The following is a 26,936-nucleotide window of genomic DNA, read 5'->3' as shown; positions in this document are numbered from 1 at the left end:
GGGTCCAGACAGGGGAGGGTCTAGGCGAAGGCGCGGCACAGCCTGAGCCTGCAGTCTTGGAGCTCACACACCGGCAGAAGGAGGGGGCTTAAGGCGGGCAGGTTCTCCATTTCTTCTCTTGCAAGCTTTTGTGTCTGTGCCTTAGAGCTGCTAGGAGGGTGCACTGGGGAAGGAGGAGGGGTGCCTAGGGTGAGAGCATCCCCTTCAAGCGCGCGCGCACACACACGTTGCCGGCGCACGCACACACAGGCGGACACACACTTCAGACACGCACACGCGCGCGCGTGCACACACACACACACACACACACACACACACACACACACACGCACAAAGCTCTCTCGCCTTGAGCGCACTAACGTGGCCGCTTTCTTTGTGTGGAGCCCTCGACTGGGGTTGGGACCCCGGTCCTGTCCCGGGGAGATGGCGCAGCCCATCTTGGGCCATGGGAGCCTACAGCCTGCTTCAGCTGCTGGCTTGGCATCGCTGGAGCTCGACTCATCGATGGACCAGTATGTACAGATTCGTATCTTCAAAATCATCGTGATTGGGGACTCCAACGTGGGCAAGACCTGCCTGACTTTCCGCTTCTGCGGGGGTACTTTCCCAGAGAAGACTGAGGCCACTATCGGTGTGGACTTCAGGGAGAAGACCGTGGAAATCGAGGGCGAGAAGATCAAGGTGATCCAGCTGGTCAGGTCCGGGAAGGGAGGGACCTGGGAGGGGGTTTCGCCTGAGGTAAAGCTCTAGTGATAACAAATGTCTAGCTTTGGTTGTGTCGCCACCTGCCGAGTTCAAGACCCTGGTGGCATCCTCACCCCTTTTAGCTTCTTTCAGGGGCTCCGTCCCCACCTAACCCAATTTTCCTGGGAAGACAGAGTGGCTGCATTTTTACCCCTCGCCTTACAGCTCCTGCCTGGAAAAGCCGGTTTGAAATTGTCCTCAACCCTGAGCGGGAGAGACATCCCTGAGCACAGGAAGGCCTGAAACATTTCTCGGATGTCTTGTGGGATGGATCCCAAAGCACTTTATACATCTTGAGGTCTTTTCTACCTCTTGGGTGCCAATAGGCTGCAATAAAAAAATCATCTTGGCTAAGCCCTGTGACATTAAGAAGGCTGGGAATTTATGGAGCATGAAAACTGCTTTATTTTAAATTATAGTTTACTTTTAAGATTGGGGCTGAGTTGAAATGGGGGTGGAGAGATGGTTGTGTGACAAAGCCATGAGCCCTTTTAAAGATTGTCGGTCGCCCACTGAGCCTTCAGCATCCCCCAAACTTGTTCTTTGGAGGCAGTCTCTCTCAAATGCTTGTTTCTTTGCTTGCTTTGGGGAACCTAATGAACAAAGTGCCCTTTGCTCATTCTGCCGGCATTGTCTTCAAAAGGCCCATTGGGAAAATGTAGCACAACTTATCTGAGGGCCAGGGGAAGTGCCTTGACCCCTCTCTCCATAGTTTATTAAGTAGGTCAAGTCAAAATATTTTATATATTTATTTCATGCAGTAAAAGGAGAAACTCAGTAAGACAGGAATATGTCAAGTGCAGGGAGAGGGTGGCAGGAAGCAGGATATGGCAAGGGCAGCTTTGTGTGTCATGGTAATCTTCTAAGAAGGCACCAGGGATACTAAAGACCAATTCCTCTAGACTCATAGCTGGCCTTTGCTTCTGCCTGTAGTTAGACCCCAGGTAGGGCCAAAGGGAAGGCAAACTTCTTGCTGCGAAAACCGACTGAAGTAGCCACATGTCCTGTCCTGTCCTGTCTTCTAAGTGAAGTGGAAAAGAAGAACTGGGGAATTGGAGGGGCTGATGAAACATCCCAAATTGTGCAAGCTTTCTTGGTGATTAAAATGGCCTCAGAAAACAAGCCAAGACTGCACTTCAGGAAGACTGGTAGGAGATAAGGAAGAGTGAGCCTCTGGGTTGGGGAGATAGTACATTCTTTTGAACTTGTGATCTTTTTTGCTTCTTCCACTTCTGAGGAGACAGGGATTGCTTCATGCCCTTTTAAAATCAATGCAGGTGTCTGTGGCTTTCTTTTTCAAGGACTCCCGTGTTGAATGTTCGCACAAGTCAGGGCTTCTTTATGGTGTCTAGTTTCTCTAATATATGCCTACCAGATGCTGGAAAGTCTAAGACATGGTTTGTTTGCTTTTTTTTGCCAAAGTAGAAATAAACCAATGGATGCATTTTGAAACACCTTCAAAATCATTCATTAATGTTATAGCTTATTTAAAATCAAGTGTTATAAGGAGCTAAAGAGTTCCCTGGGCTTACAGGTTGGGGGAGGGTGCTAAAGTCATCTGGAATTTGAGTGCTGGGAAAAAGAAAGTATGTGGAGAAAAGGAAGATGAGGGGGGAGGGTTGGGGGGAGGAGAAATGAGGGGTGGGAGGTGAATAGTGGATGAAGTCATAACCCAAATGGCCTTGGGGAGTGTTTTTAACCATTCCTCCTCTACTGTCACCCCTCTATTTAGCCAACTGGGTCTCAGAGTCTCTGCCAAATATCCCAGACTTTTTTTCCCCCAGAGGATAGAGCCTGTGACAGTGTGACTCACTAGAAACAGAGATCAGCACAACACCACGTGCAGATAAGTGCTTAATATGGGCTTTTGGGGGAAGGTGATATTTTCAAGAGGACAAAGCCTTATAACACAGTTCAAGAAGGAACCTCTGAGGACAAATTCTCCAAGGACCATCAGGGGAGTGTGGGACCTGGGAGATGCTGAACCTGCTCCCTTGTAAGCTGTTGAAACAAGAAGGCCCAAGCAGGCCAATGAGAGACGAGTGTGTCTGGAAGACGGCAGAGCATGGCACCTGGCAGGAGATCAAGAAAGAAGTAGATTGTGCCTCATGCTTTGACTGCTTGCAGGAACAAGTACCAAAACTTGGTTTGAAGATGACTGGATGACTGAGTGTCTTAGCTAGTCGCCCTTTCGGGGGGAGAGACAAAGGTACAGTGGGGTAAGCTGTGGCAGCCCTAGAGTTCAGCCAGCAAGAGTAGGCTCTCAAATTATAAAGTAGAAGCCCAGGCAGGGGAATGGCTTTTCTCAGTTCTGGAATAGGGCATGGCCTCTTCCAGGCTTGTTCCCGATTGTGTCTCAGGGGTGGCACACATGACAACCTCTGCTGGGGATGCCTGATTTGCCATATTCAGAACCACATCTTCCGTATCAGGGCTATCCTTAGGAGTCTGAAGTCCCATTTCTTTCTTTCTTTCTTTCTTTCTTTCTTTCTTTCTTTCTTTCTTTCTTTCTTTCTTTCTTTCTTTATTATGTATACAATATTCTGTCTGTGTGTATGCCTGCAGGCCAGAAGAGGGTCCCATTACAGATGGTTGTGAGCCACCATGTGGTTGCTGGGAATTGAACTCAGGACCTTTGGAAGAGCAGGCAATGCTCTTAACCTCTGAGCCACCCCTCCAGCCCTCTTTCTTTCTTTCTTTCTTTCTTTTTTTTTCTTTTCTTTTTCAAGATAAGGTTTCTTTGTGGCTTTGAAGCCTATCCTGGAACTAGTTCTTGTAGACCAGGCTGGCCTCGAACCCACAGAGATCCGCCTGCCTCTGCCTCCCGAGTGCTGGGATTAAAGGCGTGCGCCACCTGGCTTTTGAAGCCCTATTTCTTTCCCCCAATCACCATGTGTCTTCTTGTACCTCATACCTTTTACAATCCAACGTTTCCTGGTTAACACATACTCAAGAAACCCCCCATGGCAGCTAGAGAGGTAACTCAGAGGTTACCAGCACTTGAACCCAGGCCCTCTGCAATAACAAATGCTCCGGGACCTGGGTTCAATTCTCAGCACCCGCAAGTGACTCATAACCATCCATAACTGTAGTTTCAGGGAATGGAGCACCTACATGTTCACTACAAAAAACCCCATACACACACAATAAACCTAAAATAAAACTCAAAAGAAATGCCTCCAATAATTAGGGAATAATAATTGAAAACTTCTATTTATTGGGGCTGGAGAGGTAGCTCAGTGGTTAAAAACACATATTGCTCTTTCAAGGACTCTGTAATTCCAGCTCTAGAGATACCTGATGCCTCTGAGTTCTGCAGACACATTCATTAATGTGCACATACCTACACGTAACTACAAATAATAAAAATAAATCTAAACTAAACAAAAACCCTTCTGTTTATTGACTAAACAAAGTCCAAACTAGTCATTTTATGTCTTACTTGATACGGCAGCCCCAGGACTTAAGATTTTAAAATACTTTTAATTAAAAAAGATCTACATGCAGTATGTGTGAACATTTGTGCATGCACACGTACGTGTGTGTTTGTGTGCATGTGAAGTCACATGTATTTCACAGTGCACATGTGAAGGTCAGAGGATAACTCGTAGAATCTGTTCTCTTTCCACCTTGTGAGTTTCAGGAATCAAAGTCAGGACATTAGGCTGGGTGCCAAGTGCTGAACCATCTTGCCATCCTAGAATCGGGATTTTTATCATTCCCTTTTGACAGAGAAGGAGACCAATTTTGAGAGAGATGAAGTAGCTTGCCCACAGGCAGAGGAATCTTTTGTGATTGCTAGGCTTTTTACTTCTTTTTTTTATATTTTATTGGTTTTTTTTATTTATTTATTATATATACAATATTCTGTCTGTGTGTATGCCTGCTGGCCAGAAGAGGGCACCAGACCTCATTACAGATGGTTGTGAGCCACCATGTGGTTGCTGGGAATTGAACTCAGGACCTTTGGAAGAGCAGGCAATGCTCTTAACCTCTGAGCCATCTCTCCAGCCCCTATTTTATTGGTTTTTCAAGACTGGGTTTCTCTGTGTAATATTCCCTAGCTGTCCTGGAACTAGCTCTATAAATCAGGGTGGCCTTGAACTCACAATGATCAGCCTGCCTCTGACTCCCCGAGTGCTGGGGTTTAAAGTAAAGGCCTGTTTCACCAATGTTCACGATTGCTAGTGTTTCACCTGAGACCCAGAGCCCATGTTCTTTACATTGAGCTCTACTTTCGAAGGTAACATCAAGCCCCCTCATTGGGAGTGATGCTAGACTACCAAGCAGCCTGTCTTACTGAGTATAGGCAAGGAATCCAAGGCTATGGCCCAAAAATCCAAGAGCCTTCACGTTGTCTCCTTCAAGTTTGGGGGCATAGTTCACTGGTAGAATGTGTGTTTAGGCTATGTGAGGCTTTGGCTCATAGCCCCAGCACCACTAAATAAATAAAATAAAATTCAAGCAAGAAATCTCTTTTGCTTGCACTCAAGACACTCAAGAGAGTGGTTGGAGTTTGCTTTTCACACCTGGACTGTCTCAGTTTGGGCATGAGAATTACAGGTGTTCAGAGCTAGAAAAGACCTTGGAAAAAAGTCTCAAATCCAAAGTCCTCATTTTATAGGTAGGGAACTGGAACTCAGAGTGGGAAAGCAACTTACCTTAGATCAAACAAGATCAAGCTTAATCCCTTTTCCGCCACTCTTTCTGGGTTTCCCATTGCCGGGCTTAGAAGAGTACATAAGTCTTAAGTCCATTTAACCCAGAAGGTTATCTGTGAGAACAACATGGAGGGACCCAACAAAGGAAAGCTGGCAGCTTTTCCTGCTCAATCTAGGAAAGATGGAGTCATATTCCAACTCTCAAAGGAAGGGAGGAGCTTTTCTTAATAACGTTGATGGGCATTGTGTTGAATCTGTTTTTCTTATAACTTAATAATTATGCATTATTTATGTGTCACCTACAGGTTTAGCTAAACCATTTTGCATCTGTCTCGGGATAAAAGCATCAGAAACCAATGAGGGTTTAGGCATTGCTGAACCATTCTTGGTGACATTTACAGAAAGTAGCCCTTCTGTCTAGCTTGGGTCCTCCTACACGCTGAGCACTATAGCAGCAGCTCAGCCATGGCTATAGACAGGCATGGCCCAGATGCAGGGCTCTCCCCCTCTGCTGATCCCTGGGGAAAACACCTTCCTGTGTTACATTACTAAGTGCAAGGTGGCTGAGCTCAATGTTCCTTACAAGTTGCCTACAGTCAGAATGACGTCATGTTTTCTGTGGTGCCTTCTAAGCTTCTGTCAGATAGCTTAATGGTTAACTATACATCACTGTGTGTGTCCCTTGTTGCCTTCCCCTTTCTCTTCCTCTCCCTCCCTCTTCTCCTCCTTCTCTTCCCCTTTAATTTTTTTCCCTTCCCCAGTGTGGGTGCATGTGTGAGTGGGTGCCTGTCTGTCTTTGTCTCTGTCCTTTTCATTGCATCGTGTGTCATCTTTGTGTATGCGTGTTTCTTAGATACATATGGTACATATGGAACAGTCCAGCTAATTAATAAAAAAGATTTTTTTAATTGAGTGGTAGTGGCCCACACCTTTAATCCCAGCACTCAGGAGGCAGAGGCAAGTGGATCTCTGTGAGTTTGAGGCCAGCCTGGTCTATAGGGCTAGTTCCAGGACAGCCAGGGCTATACACAGAAACCCTTTCTCAAAAAACAAACAAACAAAAGATTTCTTTTAAACTTTCCCCGTCATCCATGGGAGTATCCACCAAAGGTTGTAAATCTTTCTTTCTTTCTTTTCTTCTTTCTTTCTTTCTTTCTTTCTTTTTATTTGTACGTTTGCCTTCTGCCATTGGCCTTCAACAAAAAGACATTCGTAGCTCATCTATAAAATGATGCCAGAGGGGCTGGAGAGATGGCTCAGTGGTTAAGAGCACAGACTGCTCTTCCAGAGGACCCGGGTTCAATTCCCAGCACCCACATGGCAGCTCACAACTATCTGAAGATCAGTTCCAGGGGATCTGACACTTCACACCAATGCACATAAAATAAAGTTAAATAAACCGTAAAAATGTTTAAAAAAATAAATAAATAAAATGATGCCAGATATGTCTACTAGATAAAAAAAATACCCAGGTCAGCTAAAAGTATATGTAGGGGATGGAGGGCTTGCTGAAGCTTATTCAAGGCAGGATGTGGCAGCTCTCCACCCCATGCCCCTCAGCCTTTGCCCATCACCCCATTAATCTGGGCCTATCCAAGCTGCTCATGGCAAGATAATGCATCTTTCTCCCTGCCTCTTCCCACTAACTGCCCTTGCCCTGTTTCGGCTTCTAGAGCCAAGCTTTCCACAGTGCGAACCAGTAGACCCAAGGCACAGTACTAAAGGTTGATGTGCTCTTTGAGACAATGATAACAACTAATATTCATTGAGCACTTCACATCTTACAAAAACTTCTTCTCATTTATCATTTCATTGGATCATCTTAGCAGCCACAGAGAAACCCAACTTCCCACTATAGAGACGAGGAAATTATGGTTTCATTTACTCAGCTACTGAATAGAAGCCAGAGTGCTGTCTTTCCAGCTGTACTCACTGTATACAGTTGGCCCTCTGTACTCAAGGGGTCCAACTAACTGAAAAGAAAATGTTTAGAGAAAGAAGCAGGGACTGGAGATATAGCTCTGCTAGTATAGTGCTGGCCTAGCAAGTATGAGGCCCTGAGTCCAATCCCAGTGACACATAATCCTGGCCCAGTGAGGTATACCTGAAATCCTAGCACTCAGGGAATAGAAACAGGAAAATGAAAACTACAAGGTCATCTTGTATTTGGCTAAATAAGTTTAAGGCAGGCCAGCGTGATCTAGATGAGATCTCTCTCTCTCTCTCTCTCTCTCTCTCTCTCTCTCTCTCTCTCTCTCTCTCATAACTTCTCTCCAATTCTCTTTTCTTAGGAATTCTGATTGCCTTGGGGTCTACATCATTCCATTTAGAATACATGTGTGTCTTCTTTATTCTGTCAGTGCTGCCGGTCTCTCGCTGACTAAACTGTAGGCAGTCTTTTTCAGCTTTGAGGTGGTGATGATGAACAGCAGTATTGGCCTGTGTGTGTGTGTGTATACGTGTATGTGTGTGTGCACATGCGCACACATGAATCTACCTAAACATATACAGACTTTTTTCTTCTTCCCTAAACAATACATTAGATCAAGTATTTTTGATCACTTGCATCGTATCAAATATAAGTATAAGAAGAGATACTTTAAAACATGTAGAAAGGCCAGGAGTGGTGGTGAATGCCATTAATCCCAGCACTCAGGAGGTAGAGGCAGGTGAATCTCAGTGAGTTCGAGGCCAGTCTGGTCTACAGAGTGAGTTCTAGGAAAGACAGAGCTGCTACACAGAGAAACCTTGTCTTGAAAAACAAACAAACAAATGTAGAAAGGGTGTGTGCAGGGTAATATGTAAACAGTACACTGTTTTACAAAGGGCATTTGATCTTCCATAATGTGGGCATCTGGGGAATTCTGGAATCTGTATTAGGCAGGCCATGCATGTCCAAGAAATGTCACCAAGACATTCCAGATGAGGATGCTGAAGTAGAGAAAGGACACACAACTAGCAGGAGATTTGGGGAGAGATTTGTATTCCAGTTGGTTTGACTTCACTGTACCGTACTGGCCCTCTGAGAGTGATGAGCATCCCAGGCATGAGTAGCTAAGGAGTAGTCCTCAACCATGTCCACTGGGAAGAAAAGAAATAGGAGGGGGACCGGGCAGTGGTGGCGCATGCCTTTAATCCCAGCACTCGGGAGGCAGAGGCAGGTGGATCTTGGTGGGTTCAAGGCCAGCCTGGTCTACAAGAGCTAGTTCCAGGATAGGCTCCAAAGCTACAGAGAAATCCTGTCTTGAAAAACCAAAAGAAAAAGAAAGAAAGAAAGAAAGGAAGGAAGGAAGGAAGGAAGGAAGGAAGGAAGGAAGGAAGGAAGGAAGAAAGAGAAAAAAGAGAAGGGGAAGTATCTTCTCTCATTCCCTAGCAAGGATGAAAGGACAGTAAGGATGCTGAGGACAGGAAAACTGCATCCCCAGACACAGAACCCGTTCAATGCATCCAGTGAGCCTGACTGATGTACTTCCCTTTTAGAGGTTTTGAGGCCATACCTGCTAGTTCTTCTGTTTTCTGCTGGGAGTAGCCTGCTTCCGGGCTTATGTCTCATCACAGGCAGGGGTGCAAAAACTTTGGATGCGGTTTATATAGAACTGGAATTAGAACAGTAACTGCCCCTGAACTCCCAAACGTCTACATGAAAGCTTCAAGGCTTTCTTTGTAGCTTCAGGAAGGCAGAGGAGAACTCCAGCAGAGGGGCTCTCCCTACAGTTCTGGCAACTTGGGTGGTTGTACACAATTAGGAAGCCAAGGAAAAGCCAAACAGCCAACCTTACTCAGTTCAAACACCTCACACATTCCCACCCGTGTTCCTGCAGGTATTTTTAGAATCCTGAGCTCATGGTGTTAAAGCATCTGCCACATGCCTGAGGGCCGACAGGGATTCAGCTTCACTCAGAGGCGAGAGTTAAGACTACTGGAGAGTGGGGGTGGGAAGTGGAGAGCGGGAGCCAAGTGGAAACGATATTCCTGTATTAGGCCTGTTTTCTTCCCCCTGACCCCCATCCGTCTCCCCATCTGCCTCTCTTCCTTCCTGCTCAGAGCACCAGAGAGGAAGAGGAAATAAAATCATTTTTTTTTTGGTCTCTGCTTACAGAGGCTTTTTGCTTCTGTGTATAACCAAAGTGGGATGTTTTCTCTGAAATGGTCAGGCAGATACCTGAGCTGTCCTACTGCTGGTAGTTCTAGGGGCTCAGGCCAATACTGCTGTTCATCATCACCACCTCAAAGCTGAAAAAGACTGCCTACAGTTTAGTCAGCGAGAGACTGGCAGCACTGACAGAATAAAGAAGACACACATGTATTCTAAATGGAATGATGTAGACCCCAAAGCAATCAGAATTCCTAAGAAAAGAGAATTGGAGAGAAGTTATAAGAGATTTGCAGATGGGGGGACTGGAGAGATGGTTCAGTACTTAAGAGCATTGGCTGGCTGCTCTTCCGGAGGTCTGGTTCCATTTTCATCTGGAAATACCTGCAGGAATACAGGTGGGAATGTGGGAGGTGTTTGGACCACCTGTAATTCCAGTTCCAGGGGTATCTGTTTTTCTCTTCTGGTCTCTTTAGGGACTGCATGCATGTGTTGCATAGGCACAAATTCAGGCAAAACATCCATAAATATAAAATAGAAATAATAAAATAATATATCTTGCAAATGAAAAAAAATGAAGATTTGAACCAAGCATGGCGACTCATGCCTTTAATGCCGGCATTTGGGATGCAGAGGCAGGTGGATCTCTGTGAGTTCAAGGTCAGCCTGGTCTACAGAAGCAGTTCCAGGACAGCCAGGATTAAATTGAGAGACCCTGCCTCAAAAAAAAAAAAAAAGCCCTCCTCCCCTAAAGCACAAGTTGAGTCTTCAAGAATGGGTGAGATTGGGATCAGGATCTACTGTGGAAGGATGGATTAGTGGGTACAGTCACAGAGAAAGATGTGGCCAAGCATCTTGAACCTAGGTAGGAATAGGTCAAATTAAGGCAGACTGAACTATTTCCATTTGACAGCACATGCAGTGTAAGGCCACCATAATTTCCTAAAAAGGAAGATGACATACAGGTCCAAGCAGGGGATGGAGGTAGCTAGTGTGACAGCAGCATTTAGGGAGCAATGAAGTGGAGACATTCAGGAACCAAATGACTGTTGTAGTCCAGAAACAGAGAGAGGAGAGCCTGACCAGGGTTCATGAGAATCCAAATCAAGCTGAGGCTGATAGTAAATATTCCACAACCCCAACACTAGAAGACTGAGATAGAAAGACTGAGGCCAGACCAGGCGAGAAGTGAGCTCCACTAAAAGATCCTAGAGGTTAATGAAGCAGAGCCAGGACAATGGAAACTGATGTCCGGAATTGTGGTCTTAGAAGATCTTCACTCCGTAAAGAGATTCAACTATATTCCACAGATTATACTCACAGACGGCTAGTTCCAAATAAAGAGTAGAAACTTCATTTGAAGAGTCAAAGTAGTCAAGCAAGAGGCCATAACAAAATTTGGCTTTATAACTGAGAATTTTATAGGCTCTTGAGATCAGCATTCTGAGCATGAATATCTCTTGTCCCAGACCCTGAATATATCACAGAAATTAAAACTGGGCTTGGATATATGTTGACTTCCAGAGTGTTCCCCTGGGAATTATGTCTGTGCATATGTTACTGATACCAGATTTTTCTCTTCATAATTTGGCCTTTATCCCAAAAGCCAAGATGCAGAAGAAAAATAGAGTGAATTAAATTAACTTTTACATAACAAAGACGTAAATTTAAAAATAAATTGAAAAGCAGGCATGGTGGCTCAAGCATGTAATTCTATGTAATTCTAGCACCACCAGGGTGAATGAGACAGGTGGATCATGAATTTGAAGTCAGCCTTGGTTACATAATTAGATCTCATTTAAACAGACAAATAAACTAGATGGCAAGGTATTTTGTTTGTTTGTCCGGTTTGGTTTCGTTTTTCTAGACAGGGTTTCTCTGTCTTCCCTGGCTGGGACTAAAGGTTTATACCAGTACCACCCGGCAATGGTGAGACTTTTAACACTAGTTTTGCTTTTCTGATGGCAGTAAAGTAGGCTCTTGTATAGTCCAGGCTGGCCTCCAACTTGCTATGGAGCCAAATATGGCCTGACTCATCTTAGTTTTTCTAATTGTGTAATACAAGTTAGGTAAGAAGGTACATCCTATAACCCAGAGCTCAGGAAGGTGAGGTAAGGCAGAAGGATCACTAATTTCAGGCCAGCTTAATATATATATATATATATATATATATATATATATATATATATATATATATATGTATGTGTGTGTGTGTGTGTGTGTGCGCGTGTGTGTGTGTGTGTGTGTGTGTGTGTTAAGACCTTGTCTCAAACAACAATGACAACAACAACACTACAAAGCAACATGTATTTTAAACCATAAAATTAGGGCAAGGAAAAAGAACAAAGACAATAAATATTACCTATATTCAAATAGCCATTAATATTCTGGTATATACAATTCTAGATTTTCCTACAAACATTTGTGTTTATTTTTTAATATTTATTTATTTATTTATTATGTATACAATATTCTGTCTGTGTGTATGCGTGAAGGCCAGAAGAGGGCACCAGATCTCATTACAGATGGTTGTGAGCTACCATGTGGTTGCTGGGAATTGAACTCAGGACCTTTGGAAGAACAGGCAATGCTCTTAACTGCTGAGCCATCTCTCCAGCCTGTGTTTAATGTTTTTTAAAATTGAGATTATATCATATGAGAAAACATTTGGGGCCAGTTAAAAATTGAACATACCAGCCCTGAAAAATATTATATGTTATTTCTCTTTCTTATTTTCTCTCTCTGGTCTTCTATTTTATTTTATTTTTATTCTGTTTTATTGATATTTATTGAGTTCTACATTTTTCTATGCTCCCCTCTCTGCCTCTCCCCTTCCCCTTTCAATCTTCCCCCAAGGTCCCCATGCTCCCAATTTACTCAGGAGATCTTGTCTTTTTCTACTTATTACTTCCCTTGTAGATTAGATCTATGTAAGTCTGTCTTGTTGTCTAAGTTCTCTGGCATTTGTGGTTTGTAGGCTGGCTTTCTTTGCTTTATGTTTAAAAACCACCTATGAGTGAGTACATGTCATAATTGTCTTTCTGTGTCTGGGTTACTCATTCAAAATAATGTTTCCTAGCTCCATCCATTTTCCTGCAAAATTCAAGCTATCGTTATTTTTTTCTGCCGTGTAGTACTCCATTGTGTAAATGCACCACATTTTTTTTTATCCATTCTTTGATTGAGGGGCATTTAGGTTGTTTGCAGGTTCTGGCTATGACAAACAAAGTTGCTATGAATATAGTTGAGCACATGTTCTTGTGGTATGATTGAGCATCTTTTGGATATATACCCCAAAGTGGTATTACTGTCTTGAGGATGGTTGTTTCCTAATTTTCTGAGAAATCGCCACACTGACATTTAAAGGGGCTGTACTAGCTTGTATTCCCACCATCAATGCAGAAGTGTTCCCTTTACCCCACAACCTCTCCAGCATAAGTTGTCATCAGTGTTTTTGATCTTGGCTATTCTTATAGGTGTGAGAGGAAATCTCAGAGTTGTTTTGATTTGCGTTTCTCTGATGACTAAGGATGTTGAACATTTCCTTAAGTGTCTTACAGCCATTTTAGATTCCTCTGTTGAGAATTCTCTGTTTAGGTCTGTATTCCATTTTTTTATTGGATTATGTGATCTTTTGGTGTCTGATTTCTTGAGTTCTTTGTATATTTTGGAGATTAGACCTCTGTCTGATGTGCTGTTAGTGAAGATCTTTTCCCATTCTGTAGGCTGTCATTTTGTCTTGTTGACCATGTCCTTTGCTTTACAGAAGCTTTTCAGTTTCAGGAGGTCCCATTTATTAATTGTTTCTCTCAGTGTCTGTGCTGCTGGGGTTATATTTAAGAAGTGGTTCCCTGTGCCAATGCGTTCAAGTATACTTCCCACTTTCTCTTCAATAAGGTTCAGTATGGCTGGCTTTATGTTGAGGTCTTCTATCCATTTCGACTTGAGTTTTGTGCATGGTGATAGATATGGGTCTATTTTCATTCTTCTACATGTTGCTATCCAGTTATGCCAGCACCACTTGTTAAATATGCTTTCTTTTTTTCCATTTGATATTTTTTGCTTCCTTGTCAAAGATCAGGTGTTCGAAGATGTGTGGATTGATATCCAGGTCTTCTATTGGGTTCCATTGTTCCTCCTGTCTGTTCTTATGCTAATCCCTTGCTGTTTTCAGCACTTTAGCTCTGTAGCAGAGTTTGAAGTCAGGGATTGTGATGCCTCCAGAAGTTCTTTTATTGTACAGGATTGTTTTGGCTATCCTGGATTTTTTGCTTTTCCCTATGAAGTTGAATACTGTTCTTTTGAGGTCTTTGAAGAATTTTGATGGGCATTGCGTTGAATATGTAGATTGCTTTTGGTAAGATTGCCATTTTTACTATGTTAATTCTGCCTACCCAAGAGCATGGGAGATCTTTCCACTTTCTGGTGTCTTTTTCAATTTCTTTCTTCAAAGATTTAAAGTTCTGGGGGCTGGAGAGATGGCTCAGCGGTTAAGAGCATTGCGTGCTCTTCCAAAGGACCAGAGTTCGATTCCCAGCAACCACATGGTGGCTCACAACCATCTGTAATGAGGTCTGGTGTCCTCTTCTAACAGGCATATATACAAACAGAATATTGTATCCATAATAAATAAATAAATATAAAAAAAGATTTAAAGTTCTTATCATACAAGTCTTCCACTTGTTTGGTTAGAGTTACTCCAAGATATTTTATGCTATTTGTGGCTATTCTGAATGGCATTGATTCTCTGATTTCTTCCCTAGCCCCTTTATCATCTGTGCACAGAAGGGCTACTAATTTTTTTGAGTTAATCTTGTATCCTGCTACATTGCTGAAAGTGTTTATGAGTTGTAGAAGTTCCTTGGTAGAATTTTTGGAATCACTTATGTAAACTGTTATATCCTCTCTCTGGTCTTTTAAGACAAGGTTTTTTTTTTTTTCATATAGCCTAGGCTACATGAACTCACAGAAAGCCTTTTGCCTTACCCTTGAGTGCTGGAATTGCAGCTGTGAATTGGCGCAAATATGACTTTTAGTGTATGCCTCTGTGTGTGTGTGTGCTATTCATCTCATAGTGAACATTTTTCCTTCAGTAAAAATAACAGTGTGATCAAGATATTTTCATACAATTTGAGAGCATCTTTTCAATGTCTATAGAATAGATTACTGGAAATAGGATTACAAGTCTTAAGAGTTGTGAACATTTTTAAGATTATTGATAAAATTTTCACATTGTCCTCCAGGAAACTTGACCAATTTGTGAACTATTTCTATTAATTTTAAAAAGATTCATTGTTTTATGTGCATGAGTGTTTTCTTTGTGCATATGTAAAGTGCATTACGTGTATGCTTGGTACTAGCCAAGGTCAGAAGAGGGCATTCAGTCCTCAGGGACTGTAGCTAGAAGCAGTTGTGTGTTTACTTATGAATGCGTGGAATCAAATCTGGGTCCTCTGCATCAAGTGTTATTAACCCCTGGGCAAACTCTCCAGTCCTGTGTACTCTTTTTAAACTACAATTCTTTATATTTTTCAACTTTGTATTTTCATTCATCCATTTATTTTTTTCCTTTCTTTTTCTCTGTCTCAGATCTCTCTCTCTTTTTTTTCAAGACATGGTTTGTCTGTATAGCCTTGTCTGTTCTGGAACTCCCTCTTTAGACCACGTTACCTCTACCTTCTAAGTGATGGGATTAAAGGCGTTTGCCACCACCACCCGGCTTCATGCATCAATTTCAAGGAAAAAAAAAACCTTAACAAACTCTAAAACAGCTCTCTGAGCTTTGATAGGTCCATTCAACTGATCTGTCAAGGACTTATTGCTATAACAGGACTTGTTACCTCATTTTCTAATGCATTAAGACTATGCTTTTTCTCATCTCCTCATGTTTCCTTTTCCAACTTCACATGTGGGTTTTTGTTGCAGGTTCAGGTGTGGGACACAGCAGGACAGGAACGCTTCCGTAAAAGCATGGTGGAGCACTACTACCGCAATGTGCATGCCGTGGTCTTTGTCTATGACGTCACCAAGATGACCTCCTTCACCAACTTAAAAATGTGGATCCAAGAATGCAATGGGCATGCTGTGCCCCCACTAGTCCCAAAGGTGCTTGTGGGTAACAAGTGTGACTTGAGGGAACAGATCCAGGTACCCTCCAACTTAGCCCTGAAATTTGCTGATGCCCACAACATGCTCTTGTTTGAGACATCAGCCAAGGACCCCAAAGAAAGTCAGAACGTGGAGTCAATTTTCATGTGCCTGGCTTGCCGACTGAAGGCTCAGAAATCCCTCTTGTATCGTGATGCTGAGAGGCAGCAAGGCAAGGTGCAGAAACTGGAGTTCCCACAGGAAGCTAACAGTAAAGCTTCCTGTCCTTGTTGAAACCAAATAGTGTAAATACAAGAGAATTAGCATTGGAGTTTTCTTCTTTCCCTTTTTTCTGTGCCTGCATAATGCTGACACCTGCTTGTTTCCATACAAACTGATATCAAAATAAACTTTGTATAGATTATCACCTGCCTTTATGTCTTGCTTTTTTCTAGGAAGACTTTCTTGTTGTTGTTTGGAGTGCTGAGGCTAGAAGCTAGGGCCTTGCATCTGGTAATAAAGAACTCTGCCACTGAGCTACATTCCTAGCCACAAGAAGAGTTTTTTTGACAGTCATAAGTATTTTTTTTTTGTTTGTCTCTTTCTTTCTTTCTTTTTCTTTCTTTCTTTCTTTCTTTCTTTCTTTCTTTCTTTCTTTCTTTCTTTCTTTCTCTTTCTTTCTTTCTCTCTTTCCTTCCTTCCTTTCTTATTTAAAAATATTTATTTATTTATTATGTATGCAATATTCTGTCTATGTGTATGCCTGCAGGCCAGAAGAGGGCACCAGACCCCGTTACAGATGGTTGTGAGCCACCATGTGGTTGCTGGGAATTGAACTCAGGACCTTTGGAAGAGCAGGCAATGCTCTTAACCTCTGAGCCATCTCTCCAGCCCCCTTTCTTTCTTTCTTTCTTTCTTTCTTTCTTTCTTTCTTTCTTTCTTTCTTTCTTTCTTTCTTTCTTTCTTTCTTTCTTTCTTTCTTTCTTTCTTCTTTCTTTCTTTCTCTTTCTTTCTTTCTTTCTTTCTTTCTTTCTTTCTTTCTTTCTTTCTTCTTTCTTTCTTTCTCTTTCTTTCTTTCTTTCTTTCTTTCTTTCTTTCTTTCTTTCTTTCTTTCTTTCTTTCTTTCTTTCTTTCTTTCTGCCTGCCTGCCTGCCTGCCTGCCTTCCTTCCTGCCTTCCTTCCTGCCTTCCTTCTTTTTTTGTTTAAGACAGAGTCTCACCGGGCGGTGGTGGCGCATACCTTTAATCCCAGCATTTGGGAGGCAGAGGCAGGCGGATCTCTGTGGGTTAGAGGCCAGCCTGGTCTACAAGAGCTAGTTCCAGGACAGGCTCCAAAGCTACAGAGAAACCTTGTCTCGAAAAAATAAAGAAAGAAAGAAGATAGAGTCTCACCATTCAGCTCTGGTTGTCTTGGAAGTCACTCTATACACCAGGCTGGCCTCAAACTCATAGAGATCCGCCTATTTTTGCCTCCCATGTGCTGGGATCAAAGGCAAGGCATGTACCACTACCTCTGGCTTTCTTTCTTTCTTTCTTTCTTTCTTTCTTTCTTTCTTTCTTTCTTTCTTTCTTTCTTTCTTTCTTTTTTTCTTTTTTGAGACAGAACCTATTTAGTCCTGGCCATTCTGGAACTTGCTATGTAGACTAGGCTGGCCTCAAACATACAAGATCCTCTTGCTTCTGTCCCCCAAGTGCTGGGATTAAAATGTGTGTGCCACTTCACTTAGCTCTGTGAAGTCCTGAAAGGAGATGTGGACTTAACATTTCCTGCATTCCCTAGGTGTGCGCCTTAGATCCCCCCCACTTTTCTTTTTTTTTAATATTTATTTATTTATTGATTTATTTATTTATTATGTATACAATATTCTCTCTGTATGCCTGAAGGCCAGAAGAGGGTGCCAGACCTCTTTACAGATGTTTGTGAGCCACCATGTGGTTGCTGGGAATTGAACTCAGGACCTTTGGAAGAACAGGCAATGCTCTTAACCACTGAGCCATCTCTCCAGCCCCCCCTCCCAACTTTTCTAAAGTGTAAAAGTAGGCGGTCTTGCTGGGCGGTGGTGGCGCATGCCTTTAATCCCAGAAGTCAGGAGGCAGAGGCAGGCGGATCTCTGTGAGTTAGAGGCAGCCTGGTCTACAAGAGTTAGTTCCAGGACAGGCTCCAAAGCTACAGAGCAACCTGTCTCGAAAAACAAAAAAAAAAAAAAAAAAAAAAAAAAAGTAGGCTGTCTCACAATTCCAGTTCTTTTGCAAAAATATTCTACTCTTCTCCCACATTTCATTTGTGACGCCCCTCTCCTTTCTTGGATGAGGCAAGGTTCAAGCTAAGAAATACATAGTGTGCAAAGGACGCCATGGAATATGTATTACAGGAAGATACATCTCCTATGTTCAAAGACCCCGTGACCCAGTTACAGAATAATGCAATTACTTAGAAACAGGAATTCAACAACAGAGGGCTGGAGAGATGGCTCAGTGATTAAGAGTCCTTGCTGTTCTTAGAGAGGATGCAGGTTTGATCCCCAAACCCACATCATGGTTCACAACTGTCTGTAACCTACCTCTGCATGCACATGGCACACATACATACATGCAGGAAACAGTCATGCATACAAAATAAATCTTGTTTTAAAGATTTTATTTATTATGTATACAGTGTTCTGCCTGCATGTACACCTGAAGGTCAGAAAGAGGGCACCGGATCTCATAGATGGTTGTGAGCCACCATATGGTTGCTGGGACTTGAACTCAGGACCTCTGGAAGAGCAGTCAGTGCTCTTAACCTCTGAGCCATCTCTCCAGCCCACAAAATAAATCTTAAAAAAAATAAAATTAAGCAATAGTGAGTACAAGGGTATGTTGAGAATATATACTCAACATCACTGACTGCTCCCAGAAAGAATAATCTAATTTATTTTAATATTTTTATTTATTTATTTGTGTGTGGAAAGTGCATAAGCATTCTGGTATTTGTGTGCAGGTCACAGGATGGCCTGCAGGAGTTGATTCTCTCCTTCCACCATATGGGTTCCAAGGATTGAACTCAGGTTATCAGACTTGACAGCCTACTGTCTTTGCCTACTGAGCCATCTCACAGCCCTCATAGGTTATTTATTTATTTATTTATTTATTTATTTATTTATTATGCATACAATATTCTGTCTGTGTGTATGTCTGCAGGCCAGAAGAGGGCACCAGACCCCGTTACAGATGGTTGTGAGCCACCATGTGGTTGCCAAGAATTGAACTCAGGACCTTTGGAAGAGCAGGCAATGCTCTTAACCACTGAGCCATCTCTCCAGCCCCCTCATAGGCTTTTAAAAATATTTAACTATTTTATGTGCATTTGGTATGAGGGTGTCAGATTCCCTGGAACTGGAGTTACAGAAAATTGTGAGCTGCCATATGGGTGCTGGGAATTAAACCCGGGTCCTCTAGGAGAGTAGCCTCTTAACCACTGAGTCATCTCCCCAGACCTGCCCTAATAGTTTCTGTGTACAAGCCTACATTATGTTTTTTTCTTTTTGCTAAATAAATTTATTTTGAAACATTTAATTTCTTTTGGTATTATTGTCCTAAAGGGTGCTGAGGTGGATGGCCTTACTGTCAGGTGGAACACTCTATTTGTTTTTTGGTGATTCTCCAGCAGGAGACTTCAATAGTTGTTTTTTATACATCTAGTTCTCTGTTCAACTGTAATCTAAAAATGTCTAGTAAAGGTACAATAGTCCTGGGCGAGTGTCCATGTTTGAAGATGCTCCTTTAATGGTCTTACTGGAATCTTGCTATGAGAGAGTCTTGAGATGACAGCTTCTGAGTTCTTTCTTGTTAGGCCTATGCAGCTCTGCCCCCAGATAGCAAAATGTAACTCATTTCAGTGGGCTTCTCAAAGAAAGGTTCAGTTCACCTCTACAGTCCTTTGGCAAGACCACCTGGCCTCAGGCTCATCACAATCACCAGTATGTTTCTTGTTTCCTGGCCTGGATACCAGTCTTTAGTATTCCAGTAAGAGCTGGTTTTCTTGTCAGTTGCTCCTACCCAATGTCTTGCCTCTGCATTTTACCAAAAGAGCTTGGGTTCTGTTGTCTGTTGACTTGATGACCTGGTTGGTATGCTTTTTTATGACTGAAAATCTTCCAGCCGTGACTCAGACTGTACTTGCTTGCTCAGAGGCTTGTAGCTAGCACGAGGATATATTGTGGCTAAGGTCAGTGATGTTAAGGACCGTCACCTCAATTACTAAGAGAGTCCGGGGTCAGATGCTGATCTAAGCACAACTGGCTAGGCTAAGGCAAGAAAAAATCCTTAGTCCAGAATAGTTGGATAAGCCCAGGAAAGGAACTAAGCTCACTTGGAATGGCATGGACCCAGTTATGTACAGACAGCTTTCTAGAAAGCAAGGCTTAATTTCTACTATGTTTACTAGCAAATGCCTCTAAAGGTAGTTTATTATCTTTTTTTTTTTTTTTTGGTTTTTCGAGACAGGGTTTCTCTGTGGTTTTGGAGCCTGTCCTGGAACTAGCTCTTGTAGACCAGGCTGGTCTCGAACTCAGAGATCCGCCTGCCTTTGCCTCCCGAGTGCTGGGATTAAAGGCGTGCGCCACCATCGCCCGGCGGTAGTTTATTATTTTGAAACACCAAAGGGGATAGAGTTGCTGCCTTCCTTCATTGCTACCTTCCTCCATTGGTCATTCCTCATCATCTTCCTGGAAGGGCACTTGCTCCTTTTGGAAAAAAAGGCTGGCTTAGGCTCTTAAACTGCCTTTAAGTTTTTCTTTTCTTCCTTCCTTCCTTCCTTCCTTCCTTCCTTCCTTCCTTCCTTCCTTCCTTCCTTCCTTCCTTCCTTCGTCTTTTTTTTTTTTTTTTGATTTTCAAGACAGGATTTCTCTGTGTAACAAACAGCCCTAGGGTCCTGGAACTAGTTCTTATAGACCAGGCTGGCCTCAAACTCACAGAGATCAACTTACCTCTGCCTCCCTCCCCAGTGCTGGGATTAAAGGCATGTGCCACCACCTCCTGGTACCTTTAAGTTTCTTGACCATATCAGCATGATTTACACAGAGCAACCATCTGAGTTAAACTCTTGTTTTGATTCTAAGTCCTTCGGTTGTTTGTGCCTCTAAGGGCTGTGCATAGACATTAAGATTGATGAAATATTTCATCTGAGAGTTTCTTAGATTAGTGGATCTCAAATACTGGTTCAAGTTAACTGCAGTATCTCAATTACTTATAGAACAGATTTCCAAACCACTTTATCTAGAAGCTCAAAAGTGGTGTTCAGGAATTGGAATTTTTAAAATGGTCACAGATGATTCTGTGGTGCCCCCATGTGTATAGTCTTCCATAAGCTTCCTGACAAGCTCTAACAGCAGAAACTGTCTTTCTTTAGCCATGTCGTTAAAGCCAGCAGGACACTCTGGGTTCCCAAGGAACTCAGCCTGGTGAAGTGGATCCTTTCAGGCCCTAAGCAAGAAAAAAAATGAAACTATTTTGGGCACACCCATTGTCCTTGGGCTGCTTGCCTGAAACTACTAGGTAAGAGCCTCTTAACTTCAAGAGACTTGGGAAGACTAATCCTGAGTATAAACACTTCCACATCGAGTGCCACTCTAGATGCAAGCGACAAAATTGACACTAAAAGGAGATACACGTCCACCACACGCCTCCTGTTGGCGAAGTTAGTGATGGCAACAAAGTGGTTTTCTGACAGCTGAATGAATATTTCCTGGATGCTTGCCTAAGTAGCAGGAACAAATTCTGGCACTAACTCGGGCACTTAGACACCAGGAGCTAGGATATCCTTACTCAAGGAAATGACCTGAAGGTGCCCTGACATTACTCCTTGTCCAATTACTAGGGCTTCGCTCTTCCCGGGAAGCCTGTTAACCTGCTATGTTAAGAACTATAGCATAGCAGCAGAGTGGAAAAAGCAGGGACACATAGGAAGCACTTGATCTGTGCAGGGAGGCAGCCTCTGAAGCCCGGTAAAGTAGCTAGTCCTGTTGCTTTGGGGATATATTGATTGCCTTAAATCAGGATGCAGCTGAACCAGAATAAGAAATGGAATTTTAAGGCTGGCTCTGACTCTGTGGTTAGTATTCATTTTTCCCCCAATAACTGAGTAAGCACTGTGACTTTGCATTTAATCTTACATGACCAGAGGAAGCTTTAGGCACAATCATGGTTAAGAAACCTGCTTTACTTGAGTCTACCCACAAACCCATATGGAAATTCAGATACTTCAAATAAAAGGGTGCCAGGCAATGGCGGCATGTCTTTAATCCCAGCACTCAAGAAGCAGAGGGAGAGGCATATAGCCTTCCTACAGAGTGAGTTCCAAGACAGTCAGGGGCTACACAGAGAAACCTTGTCTTAAAAAAAAAAAAACCAAAAAAATATAAATAAAAATAAAAAACGAAATCAAATAAAGGGGAGTACCTCAAATACTGTCCTGCTTATTCTTCTGGGGACCTCATTGAATGGAAACAATATCAGACTAGATGACAAAAAGATTAGCTCTATTCTTCTCAGTTTGTGTGTAGATTCCTTGGGCAAGATCAATGAAGTCAATACAAGAACTGATGGACAAGACTTTTTTCAATTAATTTTACATATACACTGTAATTTTCACATTGAGTTCTGAAGAATTGATCAAATCATGGTGCATTCATACTTTTTTAGATCAATGTCAATAAATCTGTACAGTAATAACAGGATGGTTTATCTGGACTAGGGTAGTAAATTCTAGGGATGTCCTTACAGAGAAACATGGTGGGGGTGTAGTAACTATTGGAAGATAAGGGTTAAATCAAGGAGTTTGTTTACTCAAGGTCACTGAAGCCCTAATGACCAGTATCTTGTGACCAAGGCCATTTCCCAGCTTTGGAATGTGAAGGCCGTCCCTTCTGAGAGAATCTCATTATGACTTGTCACTGTGACTTGCTGCTGCCTCAAAAACACGGGCCAAATGGCCCTTCCCGAAGTTAGATATGCTTCAGTGGCTTGACATAATCAATTGAAAAGTTTGGTTTATTTAGACATGATAGTTCTTTTTTTAAGGTTTATTATCTATACAGTGTTCTCCCTGCATGTATGCCTGCACATCAGAAGGCGGCACCAGATCTTATTACAGATGGTTGCGAACCACCATGTGGTTGCTGTGAATTGAACTCAGGACCTTTGGAAGAGCAGCTAGTGCTCTTTACCGCTGAGCCATCTCTCCAGCCCCGACATGGTACTTCATGAGGACTAACTCTAGTTTTCAGTCTCTGTTTCCCACTGAATTAATGACAGCTCTTAGATTATTATTGTTGTTGTTCTTGATTTTTGAGAAAGGGTTTCTCTGTAGCTTTGGCTCTTGTCCTGGAGCTCGTTCTGTAGACCAGGCTGGCTTTCAACTCACAGAGATTTGCCTGTCTCTGTCTCCCGAGTGCTGGGATTTAAGGCATGTGCCACCACTGCCCGACAGCTCTTACGTTATTATTTTTGGTTTTTTGAATTAGAGTCTCGCTCTGTAGCTTAAGCAGTCTAGAAACTCAGTATGTAACAGCTCAGGCTGAAACTCTCAATTCTTCTGCCTCAGTCTCTTGGGTGCTGGGATAACAAGCATGCGCTACCACATCTAAGTACTACATGATGGTTTTAGCATTGGCTGTCATGCTTAATCCTCACAATAGCCTCTGAGGCACATAATGAGCCAAGCATTTTGCCTAGGGTTACGTGGCTGCCAAGTGTTGGATAGGGTAGAACCCTGTTATGCCTAACTGCACAGCCTGAAGTACAGTGCATACTTCCCTTACCCCACTCCATCTCAAACCTGAGAGGAGTAAACACTCTTGGGCCTGAGCTTATTGGCCCCATATCTGTGTCATTTAGGATAAGCAGAGTAGATGGGCATTGATACAGGATACCAGGGCTTGAGTTGGTTAAATCATCCTTAAATAGGCTTAGGCTAGTACCTGGGAGTTCACAGGGACACAAAAATCAAAACATCCTAGGAGAGAAGGGAATGGCAAGGGATGGAAAATCTAGTTTTGAACTATAGAGCTTTTAAAGAAGAGGTACTTTACAGACACTTCTTGCACCACTTGGGAAATGGGAATATGATTTGTAAGATTCTTTCCAGTTCACTATTCCTTTGACAAATATAAGTATTAGGATTGAGCACTACTTTTTATGGACATATGCATGTTAAGCTCACTATGAAGATAATGAAGATTTAGGCCAAAAGATAAGAATTATTTGTTTGTCTACAAATCAGAAATCAGCTTTGAATACTACAAATTTTCTGATAAAATGCTCCAAGGGATAACTGTAGTTTGTTTAAATACACACTCATTCTTACTTATAAATGCTTTGGCTTGTTTCTAGTCAGCTTTTCTAACATAATTTATCCCACTTTAACTACATTTTGACTCTGGGCTTTTTACCTTTCTTTATTCTATACATCTTTTTTTCCTTCTTACTCCATGGCTGGCCCCTGGTGTCCTCTTCTCCTTTTTTCACTCCTCCTCTTAGCTCTCTCCCCTAGATTTCTCCTCTTTATTCTCTGCCTGGCAGCCCCACCTATCCCTCTCTCCTGCCTAGCTAATAGCTATTCAACTCTTTATTAGACCAATTAGGTGTTTTAGACAGGCAAAGTAACACAGCTTTACAGAATTAAACAAATGCAACATAAAAAGAATTCAATACATCTTTGTTCAAGACCATCCTTTGGCCAGGTATGGTGGCTCAGGTCAGGTTCCAGCATTTGGGAGGCAGAGGCAGACAGACTCTGTGAGTTCAAGGCCAGCCTGGTCTACTGTAAAGTAAAGGAAAGCCAAAGGTGCGCGGAGAGATTCTGTCTCCAAAAACAAGAACAGTGCTAGTGGCACATTCAAGGCCAACCTGAGGGCTATGTGAGAATGTGCTCCAGCTTGGAGTATAGCTCAGTTGGTAGAGTGTTGTCTAGCATGCATGAAGCCCTAAGTTCCATCTCCAGCACCACCATAAAAATCAATCAAACCCCCAAAACACACCATTCCAAACAAAACAAAACAAAAGAAAACCCAAACCTTTAGTAGTAAAAAGAAAATGCTGATTTTCCTAAAATGAGGCAGGGAAAGTGGTACTTCTACCATACAGATATAAGCACTTCCTGATAATGATGTTATCTTCCAGAATGATGTCACTCTAGTTTTCTCATACATAAAATAGGCTTGGAAACCATTTGTTCAGGAATTTTGGAAGGTTAAAGAAGATAACTTTTAGATAGATATCTGTATACTGTATGTATTTTCCATATATACAGTTATTTTGAGACTGGGTCTCTTGATGAAGCTTTGACTATCCTGGAGCTTTCTACATAGACCTGGCTGGCCTCAAACTCATAGAGATCCACCTGCCTCTGTCTTTCAAGTGCTGGGATTAAAGGCTGTGCTCACACCAACCCTGAATTCTTTTGAGAAATAAGTGAAAATGGAAGGTTACACAATCTTTTCCCATTTGGCTTAGAAAAGTAATTTTGTGTTGAATTATATTTCTTTTATTCAGAGGCACTCAGAGACTACTAAGTGATCTAAGCTAACTTAAATACTATTTCAAATTGTCTTTAGGACATTTGACCCAGTCAGTGAGAGACAACTTGGTAAATAGCCTACTCATTTACTAACAATTATCTTGTTTTGAGGCTCTGAACATTTGGTAAATAGTAATATCTCATTCCAGGGCTGGTTAGATGGCTCAGTCAGCAAAGTCCATCTTTAAACCTGAGTTTGATCCTCAGATCCCACATAGATCATCAGACTCCCCAAAAATGTCTTTTGACTTCCACTTATGAGCTATGGCATGTGCACACCCATACACATACACACATAACAAACGACTAAATAAATAGCTAGGCGGTAGTGATGCACACCTTTAATCCCAGCACTCAGGAGGCAGAGATAGGTGGACCTCTGTGAGTGTAAGGCCAGCCTGGTCTACAGAGCAAGTTCCAGGGCAGGCTCCAAAGCTACAGAGAAACCCTGTCTCTAAAAATAAAAAATGTACTAAAATTAAAAACTCTTTCCTACTAGAATATGCTATAATGCATCTCATCAGATTATGATAAAAAAATGTGATGCTGGAAACTGAATTCAGGGTCTCTGGAAGAGATCTTTTTATGACTGGGCTCAGTGGTTAAGAGCACTTGATTCTCTTGCCTAGGAACCACAGTGTGTGACTTCCAGCACCTACAACTCTAATTCCAAGGGCAATGATGCTCCAAGGGGATCTGAATACACATAGTGCACAGATATGCATGCAGGCAAAATACCTATACACATAAAAAAAGTAATGATTTACTCTAGGTTCTACATAAGATATGGCTTCTTTTTTCTATCTTGTCATCATCCTGCCTTGTTTCCCCTTGCATGGTTCCCTTCATTTACACACACACACCATCACCATCAGTCACTTTTCAGATATGAAAGAAAATGTGGTACTTGAATATGACAGTAAACTCTAGTCCCACCTATTTTCCTGTAAAATGACACAATTACCATCATCCTTATGGCTGACAAAAACTCCACTGTGTATATATACACACACACACAAAATGGAGTTTTGTCAGTCACACACACACATACCACCTTTTTAAATTCATTCACTTCCCCCATTCAGCTGTTGATGAGCATCTAGGTATTTCATATTTTGACTATTGTGAATAGAGCCACAATAAATATAGACATGAGTAATTCTGTGGTATGTTTACTCAGAGTCCTTTGGGTGTCTAGGTCATAGAAGTACAGTGGGTTATATGGCACTTCTACTTTAGTTTTTTGAGGAACCTCATTGAGTTCCATAGTGGCTGCATGAGTGTATAATACTATCAGAGACATGTGTTCTTTCCTTACATTATAATGATGGCCATTCATAGACTTTGGCATATGGAATCTCAATGTAGTTTGTGCATTTTCCTGATGGTTAAGGCTGTTGGATTTTTTGTGTATCAGCCATTTGTATATCTTTGAAGGAAAAGATACATCGTTTATTGTGTGTGCATGTATGCATGCCAGGGCAAATGAAGAGGTTGGGGGACAACTTTTAGGAGTGAGATCCCTCTTTCTATACCATGTGAGTCCCAAGAATGAAATTCAGGTTATCAGGCTTGATGGCATGACCTTTACTCACTTTTTTTTTTTTTTTCCGAGACAGGGTTTCTCTGTGTCTTTGGAGCCTGTCCTGGAACTAGCTCTTGTAGACCAGGCTGGCCTCGAATTCACAGAGATCCTCCTGCCTGCCTCTGCCTCCAGACTGCTGGGATTAAAGGCATGGGCCACCACTGCCCAGCCATTTATCTTAATTTTAAAGAAAGAATACGGCTGTTTGAAT

The 26,936-nt window shown here is 42.3% G+C and overlaps 1 protein-coding gene across 1 annotated transcript; it reads left to right on the top strand.

Annotated features, from left to right (window-relative positions):
* The first annotated feature begins 152 nt into the window (after nucleotides 1–152).
* Nucleotides 153–15,986, top strand: LOC121441067 (ras-related protein Rab-33A). Its single transcript, XM_041642202.1, has 2 exons — nucleotides 153–681; nucleotides 15,424–15,986. Exons 1-2 carry the CDS (start codon nucleotides 424–426, stop codon nucleotides 15,877–15,879), a joined length of 714 nt encoding a protein of 237 aa, XP_041498136.1. The 5' UTR covers nucleotides 153–423; the 3' UTR covers nucleotides 15,880–15,986.
* The last annotated feature ends 10,950 nt before the right edge of the window (nucleotides 15,987–26,936 follow it).

Source organism: Microtus oregoni, unplaced genomic scaffold (genome assembly GCF_018167655.1).
Source record: "Microtus oregoni isolate MIOR12 unplaced genomic scaffold, Mior012 000073F_001, whole genome shotgun sequence".
Taxonomy (NCBI): domain Eukaryota; kingdom Metazoa; phylum Chordata; class Mammalia; order Rodentia; family Cricetidae; genus Microtus; species Microtus oregoni.
This window is presented reverse-complemented; position numbering and strand designations above follow the sequence as displayed.